Here is a 23,846-nt window from a genome sequence, read left to right as displayed (position 1 = left end):
TATTCACAGAACAAAAATAAATCTTCTTTAGAACAAACCCAGGTAATGAAATGCAAATATGGATCTCACATATGGAACAATCTAAGTGCTACCAGCACAAAAATATGGCTTTAAAAATAAAATAAAATCTTGGGTTTTGTTTTTCTAAGGTGTATCTCTCTTTCTTGAAATAAAAAATAAATTATTTAGCGCTATCATTGTAAAATAGTCATGTGTATTAACATACTCTTACTAAGGCCCTGGAGATGGAAAAAAAAAGAAAAATCAAATTTTAGAAAGTAAATTCCTCACAGGTGTGATTCAGGTTAATGTGCTGCTGCTGTCTGCTCGAGTTCATTATCATATAACTAAGAAATGTCTAAGCACCAGTCAAGATGTAACTTTTACTATTTATTTTAACTTTTCTGCAAGATAGTGGTTTGAGTTAATTAGTATTTAACCTTTTGGTGAATGAGGAATCAGAATTTCTCCCTTGGGAGTTTAGAAATGACATAAATATGAGATTTATACACAAACATTTGCACCCACACACAGGTGATAGAGATCCCTAAAACACAGCTTCTGTGGAGATCTCTCTGGAACAACAGATAAATATGATTTTAAGTCCCAAACTAAAAAATTTCCTAGAGAAAAATGAGGGCATTTCAGTGAAACGTAAGAACTGAGTAGGGAATTAAAACCCATGCTGAAATATGAGTGAAAACTACCACTTGCCTTTTCTTGGGTGGCTCCCTGCGCTTGCCAAGTCTTGTTGGATCGGTTACTTGAACACCTGAGGATTAACTGATCAGTAACAAAGCCAGTTCTTTCTGGATCCTAATTTTTTTTTTTTTTTGGATCAGTGATATTCCCCTTTCTTTCTATGACTCCCCATGGTGTCAATGGACAATATTTAAGTTACTGGGGACAATGTCAAACCAAATCAATTTCCAGTGACTTTAACTTATATATACACATAACCCGTAATTTTTTAATAGGAAAAAAAAATGACCACCATAAAATCTTACCAACTTAAAAAAGTCTAGGAATCATTGCTTTATAAAATGGATTAACATTCAGAAAAGGGAAGCCCAGTAACTATGTTTTGTGCCTGTGTGTGTGGGGGGGAGGGTCTATGTGCTGTCTACAGAAACCGCTATTCCATGTATCCATGTATTTTAAGGGCAGCCAAGGGGTATATAAATCCTCCTCTGTTTCCTCTGAACCTCTGGGCTACTGAGAAGGCTGCAATGCATTAATCCCTTTTTGCATCATGTATCTTCCTCAGCTTCTTTCCCTGCTCATGAGATATTTATTCTATCTCATGCAAATTTCATCGCTTTTGTCCTTCCTAAACTCAAGAGCATGGTCAGCACAAGTGAATGCCTCTAGAAAAGAGATTTGATTTAAAAATTCAACACTTGAACATTTCTTGCTTTCAAAAAACTGTAAAATAAGTCCTCTCAATTGATAAATTGAATTAAAAAAAAAAAAAAAGTATCCCAAATTTTTGGCCCCCCAGTTAGGGGGTGGGAAGGCAACTGTGTATTTTCTGCTGGGGCAAGCAGAGGATTTCATTACTACACCTGAAAAATGCAGGGGAATGCAGAGGAATGTCTTTCGGCTTTCCACCATCTGTGGGAGAAGGTGGCCTCCCAGGGTGTAGCTGAGAAATGCAGTAAAGCTGCAGCATGGGCTGGGGCCCAGCGACAAATCTAGTCTGGTATCAGGCCTTGGGCCAGGGTCACAGTGGGGTAGACTCCTGGGACTGAAGTGACCCTGAAGAGGGTTCCTTCCCCAAGCTCAGTCTCACAATCAGCCTTTTCAAGAACTCCAAACTGGAGAGGACGACAACTAAACCCAGATGGAAGGCAAAACAAATGCCGATACAAACTCACTTGATGGCAGTTGTCTTGCTCTGATCCCAACACAGTGTGCCTCTGAGGAAAGACTGAAAGCCAGGAGTCTATAAGAACTACAGGTCCATTAACAAAGGCCAGGGGTAGACTGAGATCTGAAAAGCTTTACTTCTGAAGTCAAGCTAATTCTCAAGGGCAGATAGTTGATGCTTGTAGAAATGGGCAGTAGTCTCAGACAAGAAATCTTGTTATCTTTCACCATATGCAGCACAGTCTAACACCATCATAGGGAAAGGTAGTTGTAAACCACTCAGAAAGTGAATTCTGACCAACTCAATATCAAGTGAAAAAAGCAAAAAGCTATAGCAGCATGATTACCTACCCCAATAGTACCTTGGTCATGTGCCTGGAATGCACTAAGTGCTCCAATGTCCATTATAGTTACCTCATTATCATTTCCCCTCTGTCATGGCTTTTATTGCAGAGACTCAGGGAATATGATGACCTGATGGATCTCTTTTTTGCTGTTTAGGCCCAGAAAGGTTATTGCTCCAGTGAAATAAAAAGGGAGTATGAAACTCTTTTTTTTCTGAACCCTGCCTACATTTAGCTGTTCTTGGTAAGCAGCCAGGCAAGCACTTTGTGAGCATTTCACCTGAATTCTAAATTTCACTCAACCCTGCTCCATCCTGCACCCCGCAAGGTGGTGATATGCGGAGTGAAACAGGGAGTGCAAGACTCAGCTAGCTTAATCCACCCATCTTTCTTCAACCATGAACCTCCTCCCAGCAAAACAGAGGTGTGTACCTATTTGGGCTAAAGCAACACCTCCATAAAAACTCATTATCAGCTGTTGCTGCTTTCCTTCATATTAAAAAAAAAAAAAAATTAGAATAAGTTCTATAGATTGCAGCATTCTCTAAAGAAATACTCAGAAAAAGACTTCGATAGAAGTAGGCTTAAAGCACAATCTAAAATTTAACATCTGGCAACAACTGAACTTTTAGCTTGCTTCCATTTTTCTACCCTACTCTTTTCATTCAAGATAACCTGATAATAGAGGGTTGCATAATCTAGCCCAAAGTTTTGGGCATTTAGACTTCAATGCAGACAACCCTCTAAGGAGCTTCCACTATGCTAATGAGATATATTGCATCCATCAAAAATACATTTGATTTTTTTGTCCCCTCTTTCCCCTCATATAGGTAATCTTATAAGCCCTCTGTAATCCATTACCAACGCTTTTTTTTTTTTAGAGGCGTTTTTTTTTTTTTTTTTCCCCAGAGGCAGGAGAGCCACAACAAGCAAGAACAGACTATGTTTATATTCCTCCCTCCTCCAACAAGGGGCACTGCTTCAGAATTGGTAACTATTTTTCCTATTAAAATAAGTGATTCTGACCATACTATACCCTCAGCTTGGAGAGTAGAGATAAGAATTTGTAAAATAACTACCGAGGGTCTAGAAAACACACACACACACACACACAAAAACACAAGAGGGCGTGAACTCTGCAGAGCAGATAAGCACGGTGAGAAACTCCTGTTTTAGATCACTGTCTGGTACAAACAGGGGCTATTGTGAAGCAAATTTTTTACAAAGGCTATGGGGCGGGGGGCCACGGTGAGGTTGCTGAAATGCAAGGTCCACCACAAAGATCCACCTAAGAGAGACCAGTGCTCAAGAGGGCAAAATGCAAGCCCGGGGTCCAGTGAGAAAAAAGGCCTGGGGTCTAGGATGGGCTTCACTAGAAAGAGGATGCCATAAATGTTCTCTTGTTCCTTTAACAACATTCTGTTATGCAGAAACACTCACTGCATGGCACTGCATGTATATGTCTCCCTTAGGTTTTCCCCCACCTTTTTTTTTTTTTGGTATTTCCTTAAACTTTTTAATTTAAAATAAACATCATTAAGTTAATGAGAAACACTGTTGCTTTCTCAATGTAAAACAGATGCTAAGACTTTGCTTAAAGAGATTCCAAATCTTTTTAACATTATATCTGACAGCATAGAAGGCATGAATTTTTCCTATTTGTGCAGTTATATGTACATACGTGTGAATATGTGTGTGTATATATCTGTATATACGTCTGTTTAGCATATAACATCCCATACTTCCGATAATCAAGGTTGCACTCAAGATGACATTTCACACGTCTGAAAAAAAGGAAATACATTAGTCTCTATGACCTTTTCTGTCCTATAACATGTCTTACAATAAAGTCATGGATGACAAATGTTGAAACTGGGTCATTATAGTCAAATGTACCAAGAGTATGGACTTAGTTATTTTTTCCTGGGAATAACAATTGCAGTTTGCATCCCCACACTTCCAAATTTCTTTTTTTATAAGAGTAATCATCACTTTTAAGAGAGTGATACTTCAGATTTGAATTTCTTTTCCAAATTTTACTAAGAGAATAAAAGGAAAAAGAAGCAATTTAAAAGTTTAAGATCCAGATAAAAGTACCCTGACCATAGATTTGCTAGAACAATGGATAAAATATTTATCCCAAATAAAACTTGTAACTTACAAATAGGAAATGCTTTTTTAAATTAGGAAGTAGTCAGAGATTCCTGCTGTGGTGTGGTTAGCCCTTTTCTGTGAGAAGGAAAGGGGGTTTATTTTGGATGGCTTACAGATAACATATTTGAATAACCTCTCCAGGGGAGAGTAAACCCTGTTGGTGATGACTCTCCCACCTTGGGGGAGGAAAAGGCAGTGAGTGTGTGAAGATGAAGATGGTAAGTAGAGACACAAATATTTATAGTTTTGTAAACTCTAAAGAGGAAAACGAACACTCTTTATTACAATTGGGGTAAAAAAAAAAAAAAAGTCCCCTATCTAAAATGGAAAATCCCACCTGCCACAGACAGAAGGAAATAAACATATTGACAGGTGTTCGATAGAAATCACTCCTAAAGTCCAGTTTTGATGCAACAGCTCTTAGCTGTGTCCTCTGAAAGTGAGTCCCCAAATCAGAATTAGCTGTCTGACCAGAACCAGTCTTGGTTGATCAGCTGGATAAATTATTGTTTTATTTGGATCTTGGTATTTGCATGTTTTCTGAAAAGACACGGGGCCAGAGTGGGGCTTTTAAACTGGCAGATGAATCCCTGAAAGTTCATTCTGACAATGTCCTATTGCACTCCATGTGCTTCTATCAGGTAGACACTCGGTCTCCAGCTACTGAGCCCACAGGCTCGTTCTTCACTCACACATAGTTCCTACGTTTCCTCCTCTAACAACTGCAGTGCTTGCAACAAGAGGAAAACAATAATAAAAATAGCAATAATTAAAAAGGTAATCTACATTATTAACTTCCTTTTGGTATATTACAGCGGTATTTTCTGTACATGGCCCAGAACTAAGTTCTCTATGTACAAAGAGACATGGGGGAAAAGAGTTGACCTTGGAGTCTTAGCCTTATGCCCTGAAAGACAAGGTTCCTTTCTTCAGTCAAGAGTTTCTCTTCACATTGCCGTTCTGAAGTAGCAACACTCTATAAACCTGGAGGGGCGGGGTAAAGGGCTAGAAAGAGGAGAGCGGGTAAATTTCCTTCTGTCTCCTTCGGTAGTCTGTCTGTTCATACAGCCCATCAGCAGCTGCTGTTTTTGAATTCACCATTCTCCGTGATGGAAAGCTTGGTGGGGTTGGTGGGGGAGATGCCATTGCGAACCTGCATGCTGTACCGCTCTTTCACTTGGGTCAACGCGCTCATCAGTCTGGTGTTGGCCGAATCCAGGGACACGATCCGTTTTTCCTACAATACACCAATCATGGCTTTATTCAGGCTACATGCAGTAAATCCACACCAAAACACCCTTTCTTTTTTTGAACAATTGTTCCAATGCTTTTTATCGGACAGCAGTACACATGATGTTCCCAGACAAATGGAACGTCTCTGCCTCTTTCTGCACACTAGTCAGCTTCAGTTTCCCTTGGGTCCAAGGGGTCTCCGTGTATTTTCTCTTTCTTTTTTCCGTTCAGCAGAGCAGGACTTGTTATTAATGATCCCTTGGGATATTACAATGTCATGTAAAAATGACACCACGTGTTACTTTAGTCTATGCAACAGATGTGTCAAGCTGCCTTACTATATGAAGTGCTTTTGGTCAAAATTGAAATGTGGAAATTAGGTGGCGAAGAAAGAAGCACCAGAGGTTTCATTTCACAGAGGTGAAAGTGCACGTGTATGGGTTCTGAGCCCCCCAAAAGGACGCATCTGTCACATTTGGAAAGAGTTCACGTTGTGCTCAAAATTAAAACCATACATGGTGGCAGTTTATAGTCACCGACAAAGTGAGGATGCAACAGCAAGAAGGGAAAAAAGCAGCCAAAAGCTCAGCCCAGGGAGTTATTTGAATATGAGGAGGTAGATGTGACTGGAGGGGGACGCCATAAACATAACACATGGAAACAAACAGAGAACACAAGGCTCCTAGACCCATTCCAGCTCAGAGGTACTCCAGAAAAGCTACCCAGTAAGGAGACTGCTTACATTTTGCTTTGAATCTCTGAAAACAAATTGCTTTAGGGTTATGTTACTTTGGAACAAAGGACTGTTGAATATACAAAAAGATCAACGGGGAAAAAAAGGTGAAAAGAAAAAAAAGGGCAGTTCAAAGGAAAAAGGACCATCTAAAGATTAAAGAGACACACTAATCTTAGCTTCACCAGCTAGGCAGATCTTTTCAGAACCCGTCCAACATGAAGTCTACAGTTTTCAGGAAACAAGTTAATCCTGAAAAAGACAGTCTTTACCTAGGCCAATGAAATTATAAAGAAAAGAGCATATAAAGAACAACCCCAAACCAAAAGGAGTGTTCCCTCCCTTGGAGTCTTTGAATTTCCCCAAGGACAGGCATGGTAAAGCTTAGTTGTGGGTCAGAGAAGAGGGATGAGGACTCAGGGCTTGATGATGCTTGTGGCTATTAAAGTAGTAGCTAGAAAGGGCCATTGTACAGCACAGCTCTGGTGGGGAATGTGCTGACAGGGATGCAGAGGGAAGACTACTGCCCTGAAGGAAATATTTAGGTAAAGCCATATAAAACAACAACAGCTTCCCTTTAATCTCCTACTTTGGGAATGGGGATGGGTAGGTATCTGCATGGCAGAGTGCTGGTGGTCATAGTTTCTAAAGTATGGGGGAAAAAAACTCAAAACACTAGTTCACACTTGTCATTACTATTAAAAAATTCTTCCTTTCCCTCATGGAGAATTCAGGTAGCAAGATCCACAAAGTCTGCATTATTAACTAATCACTAATCTAGGTAGATGCGTTCTACTTTCAGCATGCGAGTTTTAAGGATGGCAAAAACTCACAGAAACAAAGACCTGTAAGGCTATATATATATGTATATATATATATACATATATATATATATATATAGCTCTTTTACAAGCCGGTAGGTAAGGATTGGCCAATGGCCACTAAAAAACAAAAGATATGCGCCCCCTTCATGGTTAGGAATCATCTGTAAACAGAATAATGGGTAATTTCTTAAAATGATTAAAAAAGAAAAGTTATTTCAGTATTGGAATAAGTTTAAGGCCCGAATACTGAGGGAAGTAGGATTCTCCAGGGCTCGTCCATAAAAAATTAGGCATTCATGAAAAATTATTTGATTCTTAAAGGGCCAAAAAGAAGGCCAAGAATGACTATAATTATTTATTGCTTACAAGGGCAACAATTCAATCCAAGCAACCCCCTTATAAATAGCTAAAAGTTTTCAGGTGGATAAACTCCCCTTTGAATTCCCCCCATTGCCAAGTCCTCAAAATAAAGCAAAAAGTAAAATAATAGTAATAATAAAAAAATCAAACAGGAACATTTGAAAGTCAAGTTCGGTTGGCAAAGGATGCTTTGACATTTCCATTCTGGATTGGAAAGCAGAGCAATCTAGTCCATTCCTGATATGAAGATTTCCAGTGTGGGAGCTGCAGGAGCTGGAATGTGTAGGAGGCCAGTGCACTGGGCCAGGGCTGGCTACTGCTCAGCTAGAGAATGGACAGGGTTTACTTGCCTGTTTGAATAATCTCATCTCCATTTATGACCTGTAATTTAACACAGCGGAGATATCACTTGCAACAGTAACTAGGCAGCTGCTTTGCTTCTCATAGGAGGAAGCCCTTCTCTGTCCTCCATCTAAGTCCATGGAGAGATCCTGGGAGTCAGAGTGTCCACTCATGCTGAGGGGTGAGAGGTGACACAGTGCCTGGTCTGATATTTAAAAAAAATGGTTCCTCTGTGCCCTCCTCCCCATGTCCATGCTACAAGGTCTGGGACAGGTGGTCTTGCCACTCCTAATGGAGTTTACATTGGGTGGAGTGTCACTGATGGACTGCTCATCCTTTTGCATTTCCACTTAGGAAACAGCTGACCCAAGCCTTGTAGCATGAATTGAATCAAGGACAGGGAGAGGCGGAACTCAGGGATGAACCTTTCCTGTGGGACAGGGCTGCTGAGAAGGATGAAAACCAGTTCACTGGGTACCCAGCCTTCAATTTTGGGAAATGTTGGGCCCAAGTCCTTTCTGAATTTTTTTTTTTAACTACCAGTGACAAAATACATGTTACCTCACTGGGAAGCATTCACCTCAAACATTCTATTAAATGATGCCAGAGGCTCCACCAGATATTTAAGATGTAAGATTTATTACAAAGGAAAGGATCTGATATAGAAAGTCATTCATTACAAAAGATGCCAAAAAATGGCCCATGTCTTTTGCTATAAGAAGACATCAATGTATCAATAAGCCAGCAGCTGGAACAGGGAAACCCTCTTCATAAGGAGGTAATAATTTGTTCACTATTTTCAGTCTTATGATTTGTGCTGTACATGGTGCAGTGGTTTTCAAAACGTGGTCTAATAGAGTCTACAAATATTCTTTAGGGGTCCCATTTATTATGCAGGAATACTTATGTCTGAACAGTAATTTATACTGAACAAACTCCAGTGCAATTCGATCCATTAGTTGAGAGTGGTTGCTATTGTTGAGCAGTCAGTAGAAGAATCTGGATATCGATCTATGAAAGGTGCCTTTGGTTCCACCAAAATAGTCCACGGAACCAAATCATTTGAGAACCACTGCCTTGAGGTATGGATTCCAAATATTATCTAGCTTAGCCAGACCAGAAGTCTGACACTGACTGCTGTTTTGAAAAGCATTTCTCTCACCCCTATACCATGACACTCTCTTGGTCAACTGAGAGAAGGTGCTTTATTTCCAGAGCTCTGAGCCCTGATAAATAAGATTCCCCCTCTGGCATTTGCCTTCTACGCCTATGACTCATGCTTAATACCCAGTCACCTTGGTTTAGACCTCAAAATAGACGACAGAAGGAGTAAAAATCTTCAGAAGCTAAAAATGAGACTGTCCTGACAGCCAATGGGAAAAGGGAACTCCTGTTCACAGAGCCACGTCTGAGACACGGCCACACTCCCTCTGCTTCAAACTGACAGTCTTTAAACCAGCTGAAATTATTAAAACAATTTGTTTTATCTCATCAGTACTGAAATCTCTCCTGATGTGGTTATTAGGAGAACTCTCCCTGCTTTGTACTGTCATATTGAAAACCCAAAAGGAAAAACTTAGCAACGTCAGTTTTCCTGACTAAATTGCCTTCTTCATGCAGGCTGTTTCTCTTGAGCCCGTGGGATGAAATTTTGCAGTACATATAGAGAGATGTCCTTGTCTCTGCTACCTTCCCACATCTACCTCAAGGACACATAGAAAGGTTAAAAAAAGGATCAAGTTAATCACAGCAGACGTTTCTTCTAATTGTTAGGAGGTCAAAATATCCATAAACTAGAGAGTTCCATAATATTCCAGTAAGCATGGTGACAGGGAATATCACAACCCACACCAGCTCCAGGTCCAGTGTGTCTGAAGGAGGAGTATAAGGCCCATGGAGCGTTCTCCCCATGGCTATGCTTTTGGCCTCACTCCCAATTCCCTTGAAAAATAACCCCATCCCACACTGACCCTGTAAGGAACTAGACTGGAGGTGTTAAGTACACATTTAAGAACATGGGGAGCTAGAGCATTCATTGACCGCTGGCTGATATGCAGAGAAGGGGGCATAAAATCTATGTATAAAGACCTTGCTCCCATTTTTATTTCACAGATTAGGGACATGAAGTGGTATTTAAGGGTGAGAAATGCAAACCAGGCTGGGATGTTCCAGGGACATTCAGCAGCTAGACTAACCACTATCAAAACTACATTCCTTTTATTATTTGTTTCACTCTAAGAAATACAACCATATTTCACATTGCTAAAATGAAAAGGAGTTAGAAAGATTTCCCACCCCCTGGATTTGGAAGTGCCCCCGTGAGAGGCTTCTGGCAGCCATCACACCCCACTGGTGTCACAGGTATAAGCTACAGTGAGGACAGGCCTAGGTTCTGGTTTCATCAACACTTTCTTCTCTTTAAAGTTTTACCAAAAGAGGCTCTCTAAGCACAGTGCCAATAAAGAAGGGCAGCCAGCAAATTCCAAGCAGCAATGCCAAGCCCTGAACCAAAAGAATAACAAGGAAAGATACCTTCTGCCACCCTGTCTTTCCCCTGTAGTTCTGCTACTGTCTGGGGCTAGAACTTGATGGCACAGTGGACGTGACTGACAAGACCGTGAACGTCACAGCCAAGCAATGGTCAGTGGAGGTCACAAGCCAGACACATGCAGTGTACTTTCCCCAGCTGCCCCCTCAGAGAACGCTCTCCTTTCCACAAGGAAAGAAGTAAACCCCATCATGCACTAGGTTGAGATATGTCAAGCAACTGCACTAAAGCACACTAACCCTTTGCTGGGTTAACAGACTTGTCACCAGTGAGAGAAAGGAAAAGTAATGAAGGTCACATAGAAACTCCTTTACTCTTCAAAAGGTAATGTCAAGAACTTTTTCAGGGACCCATTTCCAGTACCTGCCTGGGCATTTGCAAAGAATGGGAAGTCAGGAAATAACAATTACTATGAACAAGTGCCTTCTACTAGATTCAGAGCCTGCTTACCTGTGCATCAATGATTTTCTGCTTTGCATCAATAACTGCTTGCATCTCAGCATGATCCTTCTTCAATTCCTCTTCTACAGCCATTAGCCTAGAACATGGCAGGGAGGAGACATTCACATCTTCAAAGTGAGGGCTGGCTAACATAAAGAACAAGAAACTCAAAACTCACAATAGCTCAATATTTTCTCTCCCTCCTAATCTATTTGCATCTGCAACCATCTTTTCTTTCTTCTCTCCTACTTTGGAAGAACACATATCCAAGGCTGATTTCTCTGTGATTGGACCCCAGGCATGTTCATCTTCTCTGGAACGAGTTTTCTATTAATCATTTCTTCTACTACTTCTACCACACCACCCCCCTCAATATAATTTATTTCATCTTAAAATATCAAACCAGCCAGCAAAAACATAACCCTTTCTTAATCCCAGATTCCCCTATCACTGTTGTCCTATCTTGCTCTTTCCATCCACAGTCGAGTTTTCTCAGGGAGTAGCCGAGATTCACTAGGTCTGGTTTTCGCGTCCACCATTCACGTTTTACCACTGATACTTAGCTCATGACTCTGCTGAAACTGCTTTCCGTTAAGACTGCCCAACTCAAACCAAACCACTGCTGTCAGGCCGACTCCGACTCACAGCAACCCCATAAAACAGAGCAGAACCGTCCCGCTGGGTTCCCAAGGCTGTAAATCTCTGTGGAAGCAGATTGCTACATCTCGCCCCTGGGAGCAGCTGGTGGGTTCAAACTGCCGACCTGTCAGTTAGCAGCTGAGCGCTCAACCACCGCACCAACAGGGCTCCTTAGTAAGACGGCCAGTCACCTCCATACTACTAAAACAATAAGCCTTTTCGGATCTCAGTTTACTTAACCTGTCCATAGCGTGTGACAATATAGAAGCACAGTGGTTATAAGCACAGACTCCAAGTCCGACTGCCTGGATTCAAACCCTGCCTCCACCACAATGACCTTAGGCAAGTGACTTCATAAGCCTATGCCTGTTTCCTTGTTTGTAAATGAGAAGAAATATAATGGCTGCCTCAGGGACTATAATGAACATTAAACAAATTATTATTTTTAAAGTGCTTAGAAAAGTGCCTGGCCCATAAGAGCTATATAAATGTTTGGGAAAATTGACCCCTCCCTCAATATGCCTTAGGAGTTCCTGGGTCAAGCGGTCAAGCGCTTGACTACTAACCAAAAGGTTGGCAGTTTCAGCCCACCCAGAGGTGCCTTGGAAGAAAGGCTTGGTGATTTGTCTCAGAAAGGTCACAGTCTTGAAAACCCTTTGGAGCACAGTTCTACTCTGACACACAATCTTAAGACATTGAATACATAGATTTTTAAAACCCAGATCTCTTCTAAGACATCTCAAGTGAATCACTAGGGTTTTATTCTTTCTAATGGTTAGGATTAAAGATAACCAGTATGCTTCTATCTTCATAGGGAGCGTGCTAAGGCCTCAGATTTAGGAGATCTTAAGAAATACAGTTAGGCATCACATATGTACTGAGTACCACAGAGTATACACAGGGCTGAAAATGGCTTTTGCTGCCATTCCTCTTAGATTCTTTTGATCATCTCCCACCTCTCTGTACCCCCACTAGCCCACAACCACCACTAGTCGATCCTCTAACCTGCTGATGATGCTTTTCATCTGGCTGTCCTTCTCTTCCTGCTGCCTGCGCAGACGTTCCTCGCTGTCCTCCAGCCGGGCCTTGTATTCTAGCAGCAGCTTCTGCATCTGCTGTTCCTGCACCAGCAACCGGCGTTCATATTCCTCTAGCCGCCGGCTGGATACTCTCAGGCGTTCCTTCAGTTTAGTAATTTCCTGTTCATACTACAGCAGAGAAGAGGCACCAAAGAGAAGGAGAAAAAATTAGAGTTTTATTGGTTTTAGAAGTTAGTGATTATCTTTTTTACAAAAGCAACTGTAGGCAACGCAGCCGGATGCTGTTCAAGCTGCCATTCCATGTGCTGCTAATGTTCTTTAAAGTTATCAACAGCTGTAAGTGTTAGTGCAGCTTTGCCTTCCTCCTAAAATTACATTTCCAATCTGATTTTGGCATTCCCAATCTATATATTTATGTATCTCTCTCCACATTAAACTACCAGTTGCTGTAAGCCACATCCAATCGGTGATGGTATACAACGGGAGCAGGTAAAAAATAAGTTTAAGCACTTAGAAGCCTGACAAACCACTTTAAAAGAGCCTAGAGCCAGTTGTCTAAAAAAGGAAAGATTTCTATATCTTCACCTGCATTGTAGAATCTCTGACATATCCCAGCTCATTCCTTCTCTCTACTAGGATCAGACCTTCAGAGAACAAGCAACGGTTCTGTAATGTTAAGCTACTAAATCACTAAGTAGTGCTTTATGGTACAGTAGGCTACTGCTGCTTTTTCCCTAGATATAAAAGTATAAGTTACTCAGGTCACAAGCACTAAGCAAAGGCCTACATGCTCTCCAGGACTGATTAATATTGCCCTTAGTCCTTTCCACTGTGGCTCATCTGCTCATTTGGTACCACTTCCGGGAACATATATGTCTGTTTTCTCACTATGTAGCTTTATACAAATTCAATGATTCAATTGGTTATATGGCCCTTTCTTATACTGAAGTTGCTGTGGACAATTTTCTAGGTAAGGCGAGAAGCATAAGCTTTCTTATGGATAGGCTACCTACATTCATCAGTAACTAATAATGATAAATCTGCATGGTACTTCATAAAATGCAATGTATGTTCACATAAAATTACCTCATTTAATTGACAACTAGATAACTAGCTTCTGCTTACCCAACAACATGTTCCTAAAATACACTTGTTAATCCAGAATATAAAAAATGACAGCTTTTATAGCAGCTTTAAGAGGTGGACGTATCAACAAGCATAGTTCAGGCTCATGCTAATAAGCAAGCAGAAGCTAGTTGTTTGGTTGTCAATTAAATGAAATAAAACCGTAAGCGACATCAAAGTTCTTGCTTGATAATCCTTTTTCCATGTCAACTTTTCTTTAAAAACAAAGCAAAACCCAAAAATAGATAGTGTTTTTAAAAATTGTCTATAGAGTTAGCAGCTTTTTTTTTTTTAATCTACAACAGGAAGAAAGAAAAAGAGACAAAATTGTTACCAAGATATAGAAAGGATGTCTAGTCCTCCTTGGTTAAAGACTAACAACCAGTTTGTGGAAACACTAAACAGTCATCTAAAGTAACTAGCAATAAATAGCAGAGCATTCTCAAAAGTAAGGCAACCTACATTTAAAAAAAGAAAGTATTATAGGCAAACTGCCCAGCATGATGGACATTTTCAGCATATTTTCACACAGATGCTTCTGACCCATTGCATGTAGACATGTATATGATGGTTACCCTAAGAGGTATACTTGAAGGGAGCACGCAGGAGTTCACGCTCTTGGCTAGATAGCCTCTATTAGTGGCCTACCACTTGTGAAAGTAATTAAGCCAAAAAAGATAGGCTGGATGTTCTACCTTCTCAGCATGCTTGGCTTCATCTTGATTTTGCTCAGTTTCTTCCACATCCTCTTCATATTGCCCATTGTTCAGAACCCAGGCTGCTGTCCTCTCTACTGGGGACATTGTGGCAGAGTCCACAGGTGACTGAACCTGCATCAGGAATAGTTATTAGCATTTCCCAAAAGAGCTCACCCACTGGCTATATTTCACAAAGAGAGATATTCTTGGAAGAGATAACCAATGTACCAGTTTCTACATCAGTTTTCTAATAAATGCTCTCAGCCCTAAGTAATATTTTATTAAAGCCATGGTTAGGGATGGTGGAAGAGAATATCCATTCATATAAGAACAAACTATTCTGAACAGAAATTTGTATGCATCACATTCAAGAACCTGTGTTCTTCTCCCTCTAAAAAAGCAATGCTTTAAGACTGTTGATTTGCCCAATGGTCCAAATGCTGTTAGGTACCAAACTATCTACTAAAATTTAGAAGATGATAGAAAGAGAGAAAGAAAGTATGACTTAAAGGTTACTCAGATGGTTGGGAACTAAGGAAGTGATTAATGCTAAGCAAACTCACCAAATGCCCATTTACATGTCAGAATGCCAAATTTTTAATTTTCATATTATTCATTGAGAAAAACAGAAGAATAAGTGGTTTTGGTCATTTTTATAAAGCACTGGCTTCTTAACGGACTAAAGCCACTCAGGAGTCCATATTTTTCCACCAGAAAGTTCCTTGATGAATAAAGGATCAAAATAATTGATGCTGGATAGTCTAAGGGACGCTTTTATCAAGTTAAGATGGCTAGATAAATTGTCCTTTTCCAATGCAGATATACAGAAGGAGCTGTAGTACAGAAGTCTGGCTTTGAGTAGCCATTCTGCTATTTGGTAGTTATGTTACTTAATCTCTTAAACATTGTTTTCCTAATCTATGGAATGGGGATACCACCACCGTCACCACCACTACCTATCCTAGGGAGTTGTGAGGATTGAATAAAACAATGTATTTGAAAGTTCTTTGTAAGCTACGGAAACCCTGGTGGCGTAGTGGTTAAGTGCTATGGCTGCTAACCAAATGGTTGGCAGTTCGAATCTGCCAGGCGCTCCTTGGAAACTCTGTGGGGCAGTTCTACTCTGTCCTATAGGGTCGCTATGAGTTAGAATCGACTCGATGGCACTGGGTTGTGTTTTGTAAGCTACAGAGTGCTATAGAGCCTAGATGTTATTACTGTACTTATGTTTAGAAAACTGGCATTGGGTATTACAATTTATATCAGGCTACTGGATATTAGTGCTTTTTCCATAATGTTGGAAATAAACCACAAATTCCTTTTCTCTGGCCCGCCTTTTCTATGAATACTACATTTCTGTTCAAATTATGATATCTCTTTGGACAATTCAACGGACCCTAGTTTATGTAAGCTATTCTTTATCCAAACTTAGGAAGCTTTCTGTATTGTCAGCAATACTGATTTCTGAGTTAGTTCTGCAAATGGTTAACTTCATTCACTTTATGCTGACTCCTATTAACTTCAACTTTAGATAGTAATTTTTTTGCTCTATTCTCAAACTGTGGCATGCATAAAACACTAGCCAAAATAAGATAAATTGAGGCTATCTTTTTAAGAGTACAGTCTCTTGTAAAAACTTACAACACAGGAGTTTGACTTTTACATTCAGATTATTTCTAAATATTTTGTCTCAGATTTGGTTTTGTTTCTTTGGATTCAATCCACTAAATCTGTGTGTGTGTGTGTGCGTGTGTAGACAAAGAGAAGAAACAAAGCTTTGTATGTCAGTTGGCCTTTTTATAATTAAAGTGGATTTCTATTTTGAGGACCAATACTCCATAATCTCATAATTGAAGGGAATTTTCTCTTCCATGCTGAGTGGAATACTTTAAGAATCTGTACATCATTTTGGAATAGAGCCCAGTTAAACTCTAAATAGATAGATATTTTTAAAACGGGGGTATTTTGATGGCCTTGAGAAAAAATTTGGTTGCAGAGACAAAAAGGTTATCAGAGATAGGGTAGGAAAGACTTTTAAAAATGCAATACTTTAAAAAGGAGTATCTTTTAAAGGTTTGAAGGAAAATTTGGGTTAGTTGATTTACAAACACATTTACAGATACGTATTAATAATGGAAACCCTGGTGGCATAGTGGTTAACTGTTACAGCTGCTAACCAAAGGGTTGGCAGTTCAAATCTGCCAGGCGCTCCTTGGAAACTCTATGGGGCAGTTCTACTCTGTTCTACAGGGTTGCTATGAGTCGGAATTGACTTGATGGCATTGGGTTTTGGGTTTATTAATAAAAAATGGCTTCATGTCTGAGGATAGATGAATGGATACGCACACACACAATTAATCAGTGAACTAGATATTCCTTCTTAAAGTCATTTTCTCCACTGTAAATATGTCTTAAATTTCAGTACCCTCAGTACTCAATAGTATATCTCCATCTCTGCTAATGTTTCTTATACCTTATTTATTTGTATTTCTTTCATTATTTTTTATCATTCACATTTTCACCGAAAACTCTTTAAAACTTTTTTATTTAGCCTTGTGCTAAGCAATAATACCTGTAAAATAATGAGTTTGATGTTAGATACTTATATATATTTATAGATATATTTGTATATTATATATTTATATATCTATAGTTACATATTTTCTAGTATGCATTAAAATAATTACATGATTATTTAAATAAATACCTTGGACACATGTAAAAATGTTTCCATATACATTTAGGACCATTAAACTATAGGATATAATAGTTTATCTATAAAATAAAGACAATAATATCCACATCGAAAGTTAATATGAGAAACAAATGAGAGAACATGTTTTAAAAGCACTTTGTAAACTGTATAAGGTACTTTACATGCTAATTGAATCATATACACACACACACACACACACAGTTCTCCCTCTACTGGCTCTTAAAAATACTTGGAAGGCAAAAAAAAAAATGTGGCTTTGAGTTTTAAAAAATCTAAATTTCAAAAAATTAATAAAAAGACAATATTTAAAGGAGACATGCCTTTTTTGTTTTATAATCTTATCACTTTAATGCACAGAGCACAGGAAAGGTACTTTAGTGTGAAACCAGAGCTTTCTATTCTATAGCAGTTTGAGATAAAGTCGCTATTTAAATTAATAACAACTTTATGGTTTGGAATGTATTACTTCAAGGAAGCTAATTCAACAGCTTTCTGTCTTATATAGTTAACAAGGCATTGCTTGAATAAACTTTCTTTCTCTGTGGTTTGTTATGGGTAACTTATCGAGTGCCTATAAATGCGCTGCAAATGAATGGTATTCCTAGGAACACATCAAGAGAATTTAACCTCTAAAATGCATGTAAAAACACCACTACCACCGCCACCTTGGGTAATTTGAGCTTTAACTGTTAAGAAGTTGTAAAAACAAGGGTTGGTTCATTACACTGACAATGGTGGTAGCTACTGTATCTTCAGAAGGACTAACATAATATCCAATAATTAGGAGAGGCTGTACAGCGAGAACTCGGTATTTCAGGTGCCTTCCTATTTTACTGATAGAATCTTATTTTCAACACTTTCTAATATTTTAGGCCTAGAAATCTACCTGATTATGGTAGGTAGTCAATAACTGTTGACAAAATAATCCAGACCATTTTTATCTATTCCTTATATTTATGATAAAGCCTTTTCATAATTATAAAGAGGTTGAGAAGTAGTATTAAGCAAACTGAATATAGTTATTGTGCTAGATTGAGAGAAAATAGAATTTTTGTTTCAAAATTAATTTTCAGAGTAATATGTCTTTCATATAAAAAAACCATATACTGTCTCTTACATTTTTTATGTATGTGCGTGGCTCTTAGTTCCCAATCAGACTGTTAATCCCTGAGAGATGCCAGCACATCATACAGTTGTTTTGAATGGTAGTGACTAGTTAAATGCACAAGAGATGCTCAATAAAATCTTATCCACTTATTAAAACACTATGGTATTTCTTTAGAGTTCATTACTAAAATATAATTCATTACTAAGAGAAGAATACTGTTTTTCTTCTAATCCTTTGAAAGCTCATCAAAAGCTTTTCCTCAAGGATTGTTCCACCTCCTTTGTAATTAGCAAAAATTACCTTTATAGTTAGCAAAAATTACCTCTAGTTTATGGTCAATAATTAGCAAAAATTACCTTTAGAGTTAACAAAAATTATCTCTAGCTTACCGTCAAGGAAATTGAGGAAAGAGGTTGGTAAGTAGTACAGATCCTATCTTGCTTAGCTATGGGCATAGGAAGAGAGTATATATCCACTGACTTTCATCAAGATCATCAAAGAAAATGAAGGATGAAAAAGACAAAAAGAAAAGAAATTCTTAATAATTTGAGATAAAGCTGTATAAGGTTTTCCTGGAAAAGTAAGAGAATGCTTTCCCCTTGAGAAAGGGAACGAGATAAGGATGCCTTTTATCACCACTCTTATTCAGCAATGTGCTGGAGGTTCTAGCCAGAGCAATCAGGCTAGATAAAGAAATAAAGGGCATCCAGATTGGTAAGGAAGAAGTAAAATTATCTCTATTTGCAGATGACATGATCTTATACACAGAAAACCCTAAAGAATCCTCAAGAAAACTACTGAAACTAATAGAAGAATTCAGCAGAGTATCAGGATACAAGATAAACATACAAAAAATCAGTTGGATTCCTCTACACCAACAAAAAGAACATCGAAGAGGAAATCACCAAATCAATACCATTTAGAGTAGCCCCCAAGAAGATAAAATACTTAGGAATAAATCTTACCAGAGATGTAAAAGACCCATACCAAGAAAACTACAAGACACTACTGCAAGAAACCAAAAGAGACCTACATAAGTGGAAAAACATACCATGCTTATGGATAGGAAGACTTAACATTGTAAAAATGTCTATTCTACCAAAGGCCATCTATAGATACAGTGCAATTCCAATCCAAATTCCAATGACATTTTTTAATGAGATGGAGAAACAAATCACCAACTTCATATGGAAGGGAAAGAAGCCCTGGATAAGTAAAGCATTACTGAAAAAGAACAAAGTAGGAGGCCTCACACTACCTGGTTTTAGAACCTATTATACCTCCACAGTAGTCAAAACAGCCTGGTACTGGTACAACAACAAATACATAGACAATGGAACAGAATTGAGAATCCAGACATAAATCCACCCACATATGAGCAGCCGGTATTTGACAAAGGCCTAAAGTCAGTTACGTGGGGGAAAAGACAGCCTCTTTTCTGGCATAACTAGATATTCATCTGCAAAAAAAGTGAAACAAGACCCATGCCTCATGCCATGCACAAAAACGAGCTCAAAATGGATCAAAGACCTATATATAAAATCTAAAACGATAAATATCATGGAAGAAAAAATAGGGACAATGCTAGAAGCCTTAATACATGGCATAATGAGTATACAAAACACTACTAACAATGCACAAACACCAGAAAAGAAACTAGATAACTGGGAGGTCCTAAAAATCAAACACCTATGCTCATTCAAAGGCTTCACCAAAGAGTGGAAAGATTACCCACAGACTGGAAAAAAGTTTTTAGCTATGATATTTCTAATCAGCGTCTGATCTCTAAAATCTACATGATACCACAAAAACTCTACAACAAAAAGACAAATAACCCAATTTAAAAATGGGCAAAGAATATGAACAGGCACTTCACTAAAGAAGACATTCAGGTAGCTAACAGATACATGAGGAAATGCTCATGATCATTAGCCATTAGAGAAATGCAAATTAAAAGTACAATGAGATTCTATCTCATACCAACAGGGCTGACATTAATCCAAAAAACACAAAATAATAAATGTTGGAGAGGTTGTGGAGAGAATGGAACACTTCTACACTGCTGGTGGGAATGTAAAATGGTACAACCACCTTGGAAATCGATTTGGCACTTCCTTAAGAAGCTAGAAACAGAACTATCATATGATCCAGCAATCTCACTCCTTGGAATATATCCTAGAGAAATAAGAGCCTTTATACCAACACATATATGCATACCCATGTTCACTGAAGCACTGTTTACAATAGCAAAAAGGTGGGAGCAACCGAGGTGCTCATCAATGGATGAATGGATAAAGTATGGTATAGTCACACAATGGTATATTACACATCGATAAAGAACAAGGACGAATCTGAAACATTTCATAATGTGGAGGAGGAATTGGAAGGCATTATGCTGAGTGAAATTGTCAGTTGCAAAAGGGCAAATATTGTATGAGACCACTATTATAAGAACTTGGGAAATAGTTTAAACGGAGAAAAAAATATTCTTTGATGGTTACAAGAGTGGGGACGGAGGGAGGGAGAGGGGTATTCACTAATTAGACAGTAGACAAGAACTATATTAGGTGAAGGGGAAGACAACACACAATATGGGAGAGGTCAGCACAACTGGACTAAACCAAAAGCAGTTTCTTGAATGAACTGAATGTTTCAAAGGCCAACGCAGCAGGGGCAGGGGTTTGGGGACCATGGTTTCAGGGGACATCTAAGTCAACTGGCGTAATAAAATCTATCAAGAAAAAATTCTGCATCCCACTTTGGAGAGTGGCATCTGGGGTCTTAAACGCTAGCAAGCAGCCATCTAAGATACATCAATTGGTCTCAACCCACCTGGAGGCAAAGGAGAATGAAGAACACAAAAGACACAAGGAAAACATGAGCCCAAGACACAGGGCCACATAAACCAGAGACTATATCAGCCTGAGACCAGAAGAACTAGATGGTGCCTGGCTACAACCGATGACTGCCCTGACAGGGAACACAACAGAGAACCCCTGAGGGAGCAGGAGAGCAGTGGGATGCAGACCTCAAATTCTTCCAAAAAGACCAGACTTACTGGTCTGACTGAGACTAGAGGGACTCCGGAGGTCATGGTCCCAAGACCTTCTGTTAGCCCAAGACAGGAACCATTCCCAAAGCTAACTCTTCAGACAGGGGTTTGACTGGACTGTAAGATACAAAATGATACTGGTGAGGAGTGAGCTTCTTGACTCAGGTAGACACGCGTGATACTATGTGGGCAGCTCCTGTTTGGAGGGGAGACGAGAAGGCAGAGGGGAACAGGAGCTGGCTGAATGGACATGGAAATATAGGGTGGAGAGAAGCAGTGGGAGAGAGCAACTAGGATTATATAGCTAGGTGTATATAAATTTTTGTATGAGAGACTGACTTGATTTGTAAACTTTCACTTAAAACACAATAAAAATTAAAAAAAGAAAAGTTAGAGACTGCTTTAGGGTTAAAGCATCTGACACAGCAGTTTCACTGATACTACAATCAGTCATGGCTTAACTATGCTGAGGACAATTGAGAACAAGACAAGTCTCTGTTCCTGCTAGTATTTACTAGACATAAACAAGTTTTGTTGGTTTCCGCTTCTTCATAGACTGAATAGTCAGGTTCCCATACGTGAGTAACGCTCTTGCTATGGACACCAAAGAAGGGGCTACCTAGGTTACTAAGTAACTCTGAGAGTCCTTTAAGAGGTAGGTTAGGAGAGGTTTCAACAAACCCAAATGTGAAAACTGTAGTGGCATACCCACAGGCTTGTCAAATACCTACTTAAAAGGCCTCTTCAAATTTGAATTTCTAAGGTTAGGAAATATGCTAAATCTGAACAACTGACATATGGTAAATAAATAAAGCCTGTTATGTGTTCAGAGAACACTGATACTCAAAAACAAACAAAATGCAGAAGGAAATGAGAAAAAACAAATCCAAATGGAGGCTGAAAAGAGTCAAAAAATTACAAAAGTTTTCTGGGAAAAAAAATCTTTTTCTATAAATTGTTTCACTAGAATTTTTATTTCCTTCCTACTCACTAAATGCAGGAGACTGAAGCCAGTTACTCTGCCAACAATGGCCACTGCTTTGTGCTTAGACACCAGAGGCATTCGTATGGGACAAAGCCACAGATAATTACAGACGCCTACAGAGCAATCTCCACAAATAATCGTCTAGTTTTGGAAAGAGAAGAATTCCCCAACACAACCTGCAATTGAAATATGTAAAGGAATTTGCCCCCTAAATATGTGCTGATTACACAGAACTTCAGAGCCTTCATAGGGGTGAGATGAGAAAAGTAAGCAAGAAACAGAAAGAGAATAAAAAAACAAAAACAAAACAAAACAAAAAACAGAAGTTGGAAAAAATTAACCAAATGGGTAAAAAAAGCCAGTGTAGAAAAACTAGAAAATTGAGCAAGCAAAATACAGTGATTTATACTTCAATTGATGTGATCGTGGCAGTACCAGCAAAGGCATAAACCAAGATGAATATTTAAAGTTGGGCTAGGATATCTCAATGTGGCTATGCCCACTTTATGCCAACATAATACAGTCATTCCCTAACTCATTAATGGTTTGGGTACAAAAATTAATTCTTAGGGGTGATGAAAAACTTTTGGAGATAGATAGTGGTGATGGTTGCAAAACATGGTGAATGTAATTAATGTCACTGAATTGTACACTTAAAAACTGTCTTCTATTCACCCATAGAAACATTTATTGTGTGCTTCTTTCTGTGACAGGTGTTATATTTTCCTAAAGGAAAAAAGTTAAAAATGCCAGTTGGTTCCAGACAAGCACACAAAATGCTACTTACTTTACAGAACTTATAAATAATGGTACCATCAACCTGAGGCATGTGTTTCAGAATTGAGGACTGCATGATACAGAAGGACTGTCTAAGCAGAAGTAGAACGAGAGAATTTTAATTTCCCTTTTTCGCCCAGGGCTGACCATAAGCCAACTTTAGAAAAAGTAGGTGGAGGGCCCTTTTTCCCTCTCCTGTCCCTCTTACCTGTCTAATGTTCTTCTCTATTTCCTACCTCACCCTCAGTGACTTTGTGTAGCCTGAATCCCCCAAGTAGATGTTTGCTTCCACACAGTATTCCATCTCTAAAGTTACTTATCTTTCCTTTTCTCTTCCCAATAATTTACAATAAGTTGGGAATGACTGATAGCCTCCTAACACACACAAATATATATTTATTCCTTTTCTTTAAATGAAAATATTTACTAAATAAAATGAATTAGTAAGATTTTGGGAAGTGTAACAAAACTAAAAGTGGCAAAATTAAGATTGAAGAAAAACTTGATTTCTCAGGAAAGAACAACCAACCAGGGGGTTTTGCACAGGAAGTCTGTTCTCAGAATTAGCTTAAGGTAGTCATGCTTTTCACCCCTTCTTCACTTCTGTATCTGGGTTTTTGTTTTGTGTGTATGTGTGTGTTATCAAACAATAACTATCAAAGTAGGGGCAAAAAAAAACAAACAAACAAACCAAACCCGTTGTTGATGAGTAGATTCTGACTCATAGCAACCCTACAGAATACAGCAGAACTGCCCCATAGAGTTTCCAAGGAGTGCCTGGTGGAACTAACTGCTGACCTTTTGGTTAGCAGCTGTAGCTCTTAACCACTACGCCACCAGGGTTTCCAAGTATAGGCA

General features: G+C 38.9%; 1 protein-coding gene across 12 annotated transcripts in view; it reads right to left on the bottom strand.

Annotated features, from left to right (window-relative positions):
- Window positions 1-853: 853 nt before the first annotated feature.
- Window positions 854-23,846, bottom strand: part of RASAL2 (RAS protein activator like 2) — a 432,719-nt gene continuing 409,726 nt past the window's right edge. For all 12 annotated transcript variants that reach the window (XM_049868388.1, XM_049868389.1, XM_049868390.1 and 9 more), the window contains 4 exons: window positions 14,348-14,482; window positions 12,493-12,695; window positions 10,858-10,945; window positions 854-5,604 (listed from right to left, as the gene is read on the bottom strand). In XM_049868388.1, the coding sequence (XP_049724345.1) occupies window positions 5,440-5,604; window positions 10,858-10,945; window positions 12,493-12,695; window positions 14,348-14,482 (591 nt within the window). In that variant the 3' untranslated portion in view covers window positions 854-5,439. The remainder of the gene's footprint in view (window positions 5,605-10,857; window positions 10,946-12,492; window positions 12,696-14,347; window positions 14,483-23,846) is intronic.

This window comes from Elephas maximus, chromosome 24 (assembly GCF_024166365.1).
Source record: "Elephas maximus indicus isolate mEleMax1 chromosome 24, mEleMax1 primary haplotype, whole genome shotgun sequence".
Classification (NCBI taxonomy): domain Eukaryota; kingdom Metazoa; phylum Chordata; class Mammalia; order Proboscidea; family Elephantidae; genus Elephas; species Elephas maximus.
Note: the sequence above shows the minus strand (reverse complement) of the source record. Positions and strands in the feature narration are given on the sequence as shown.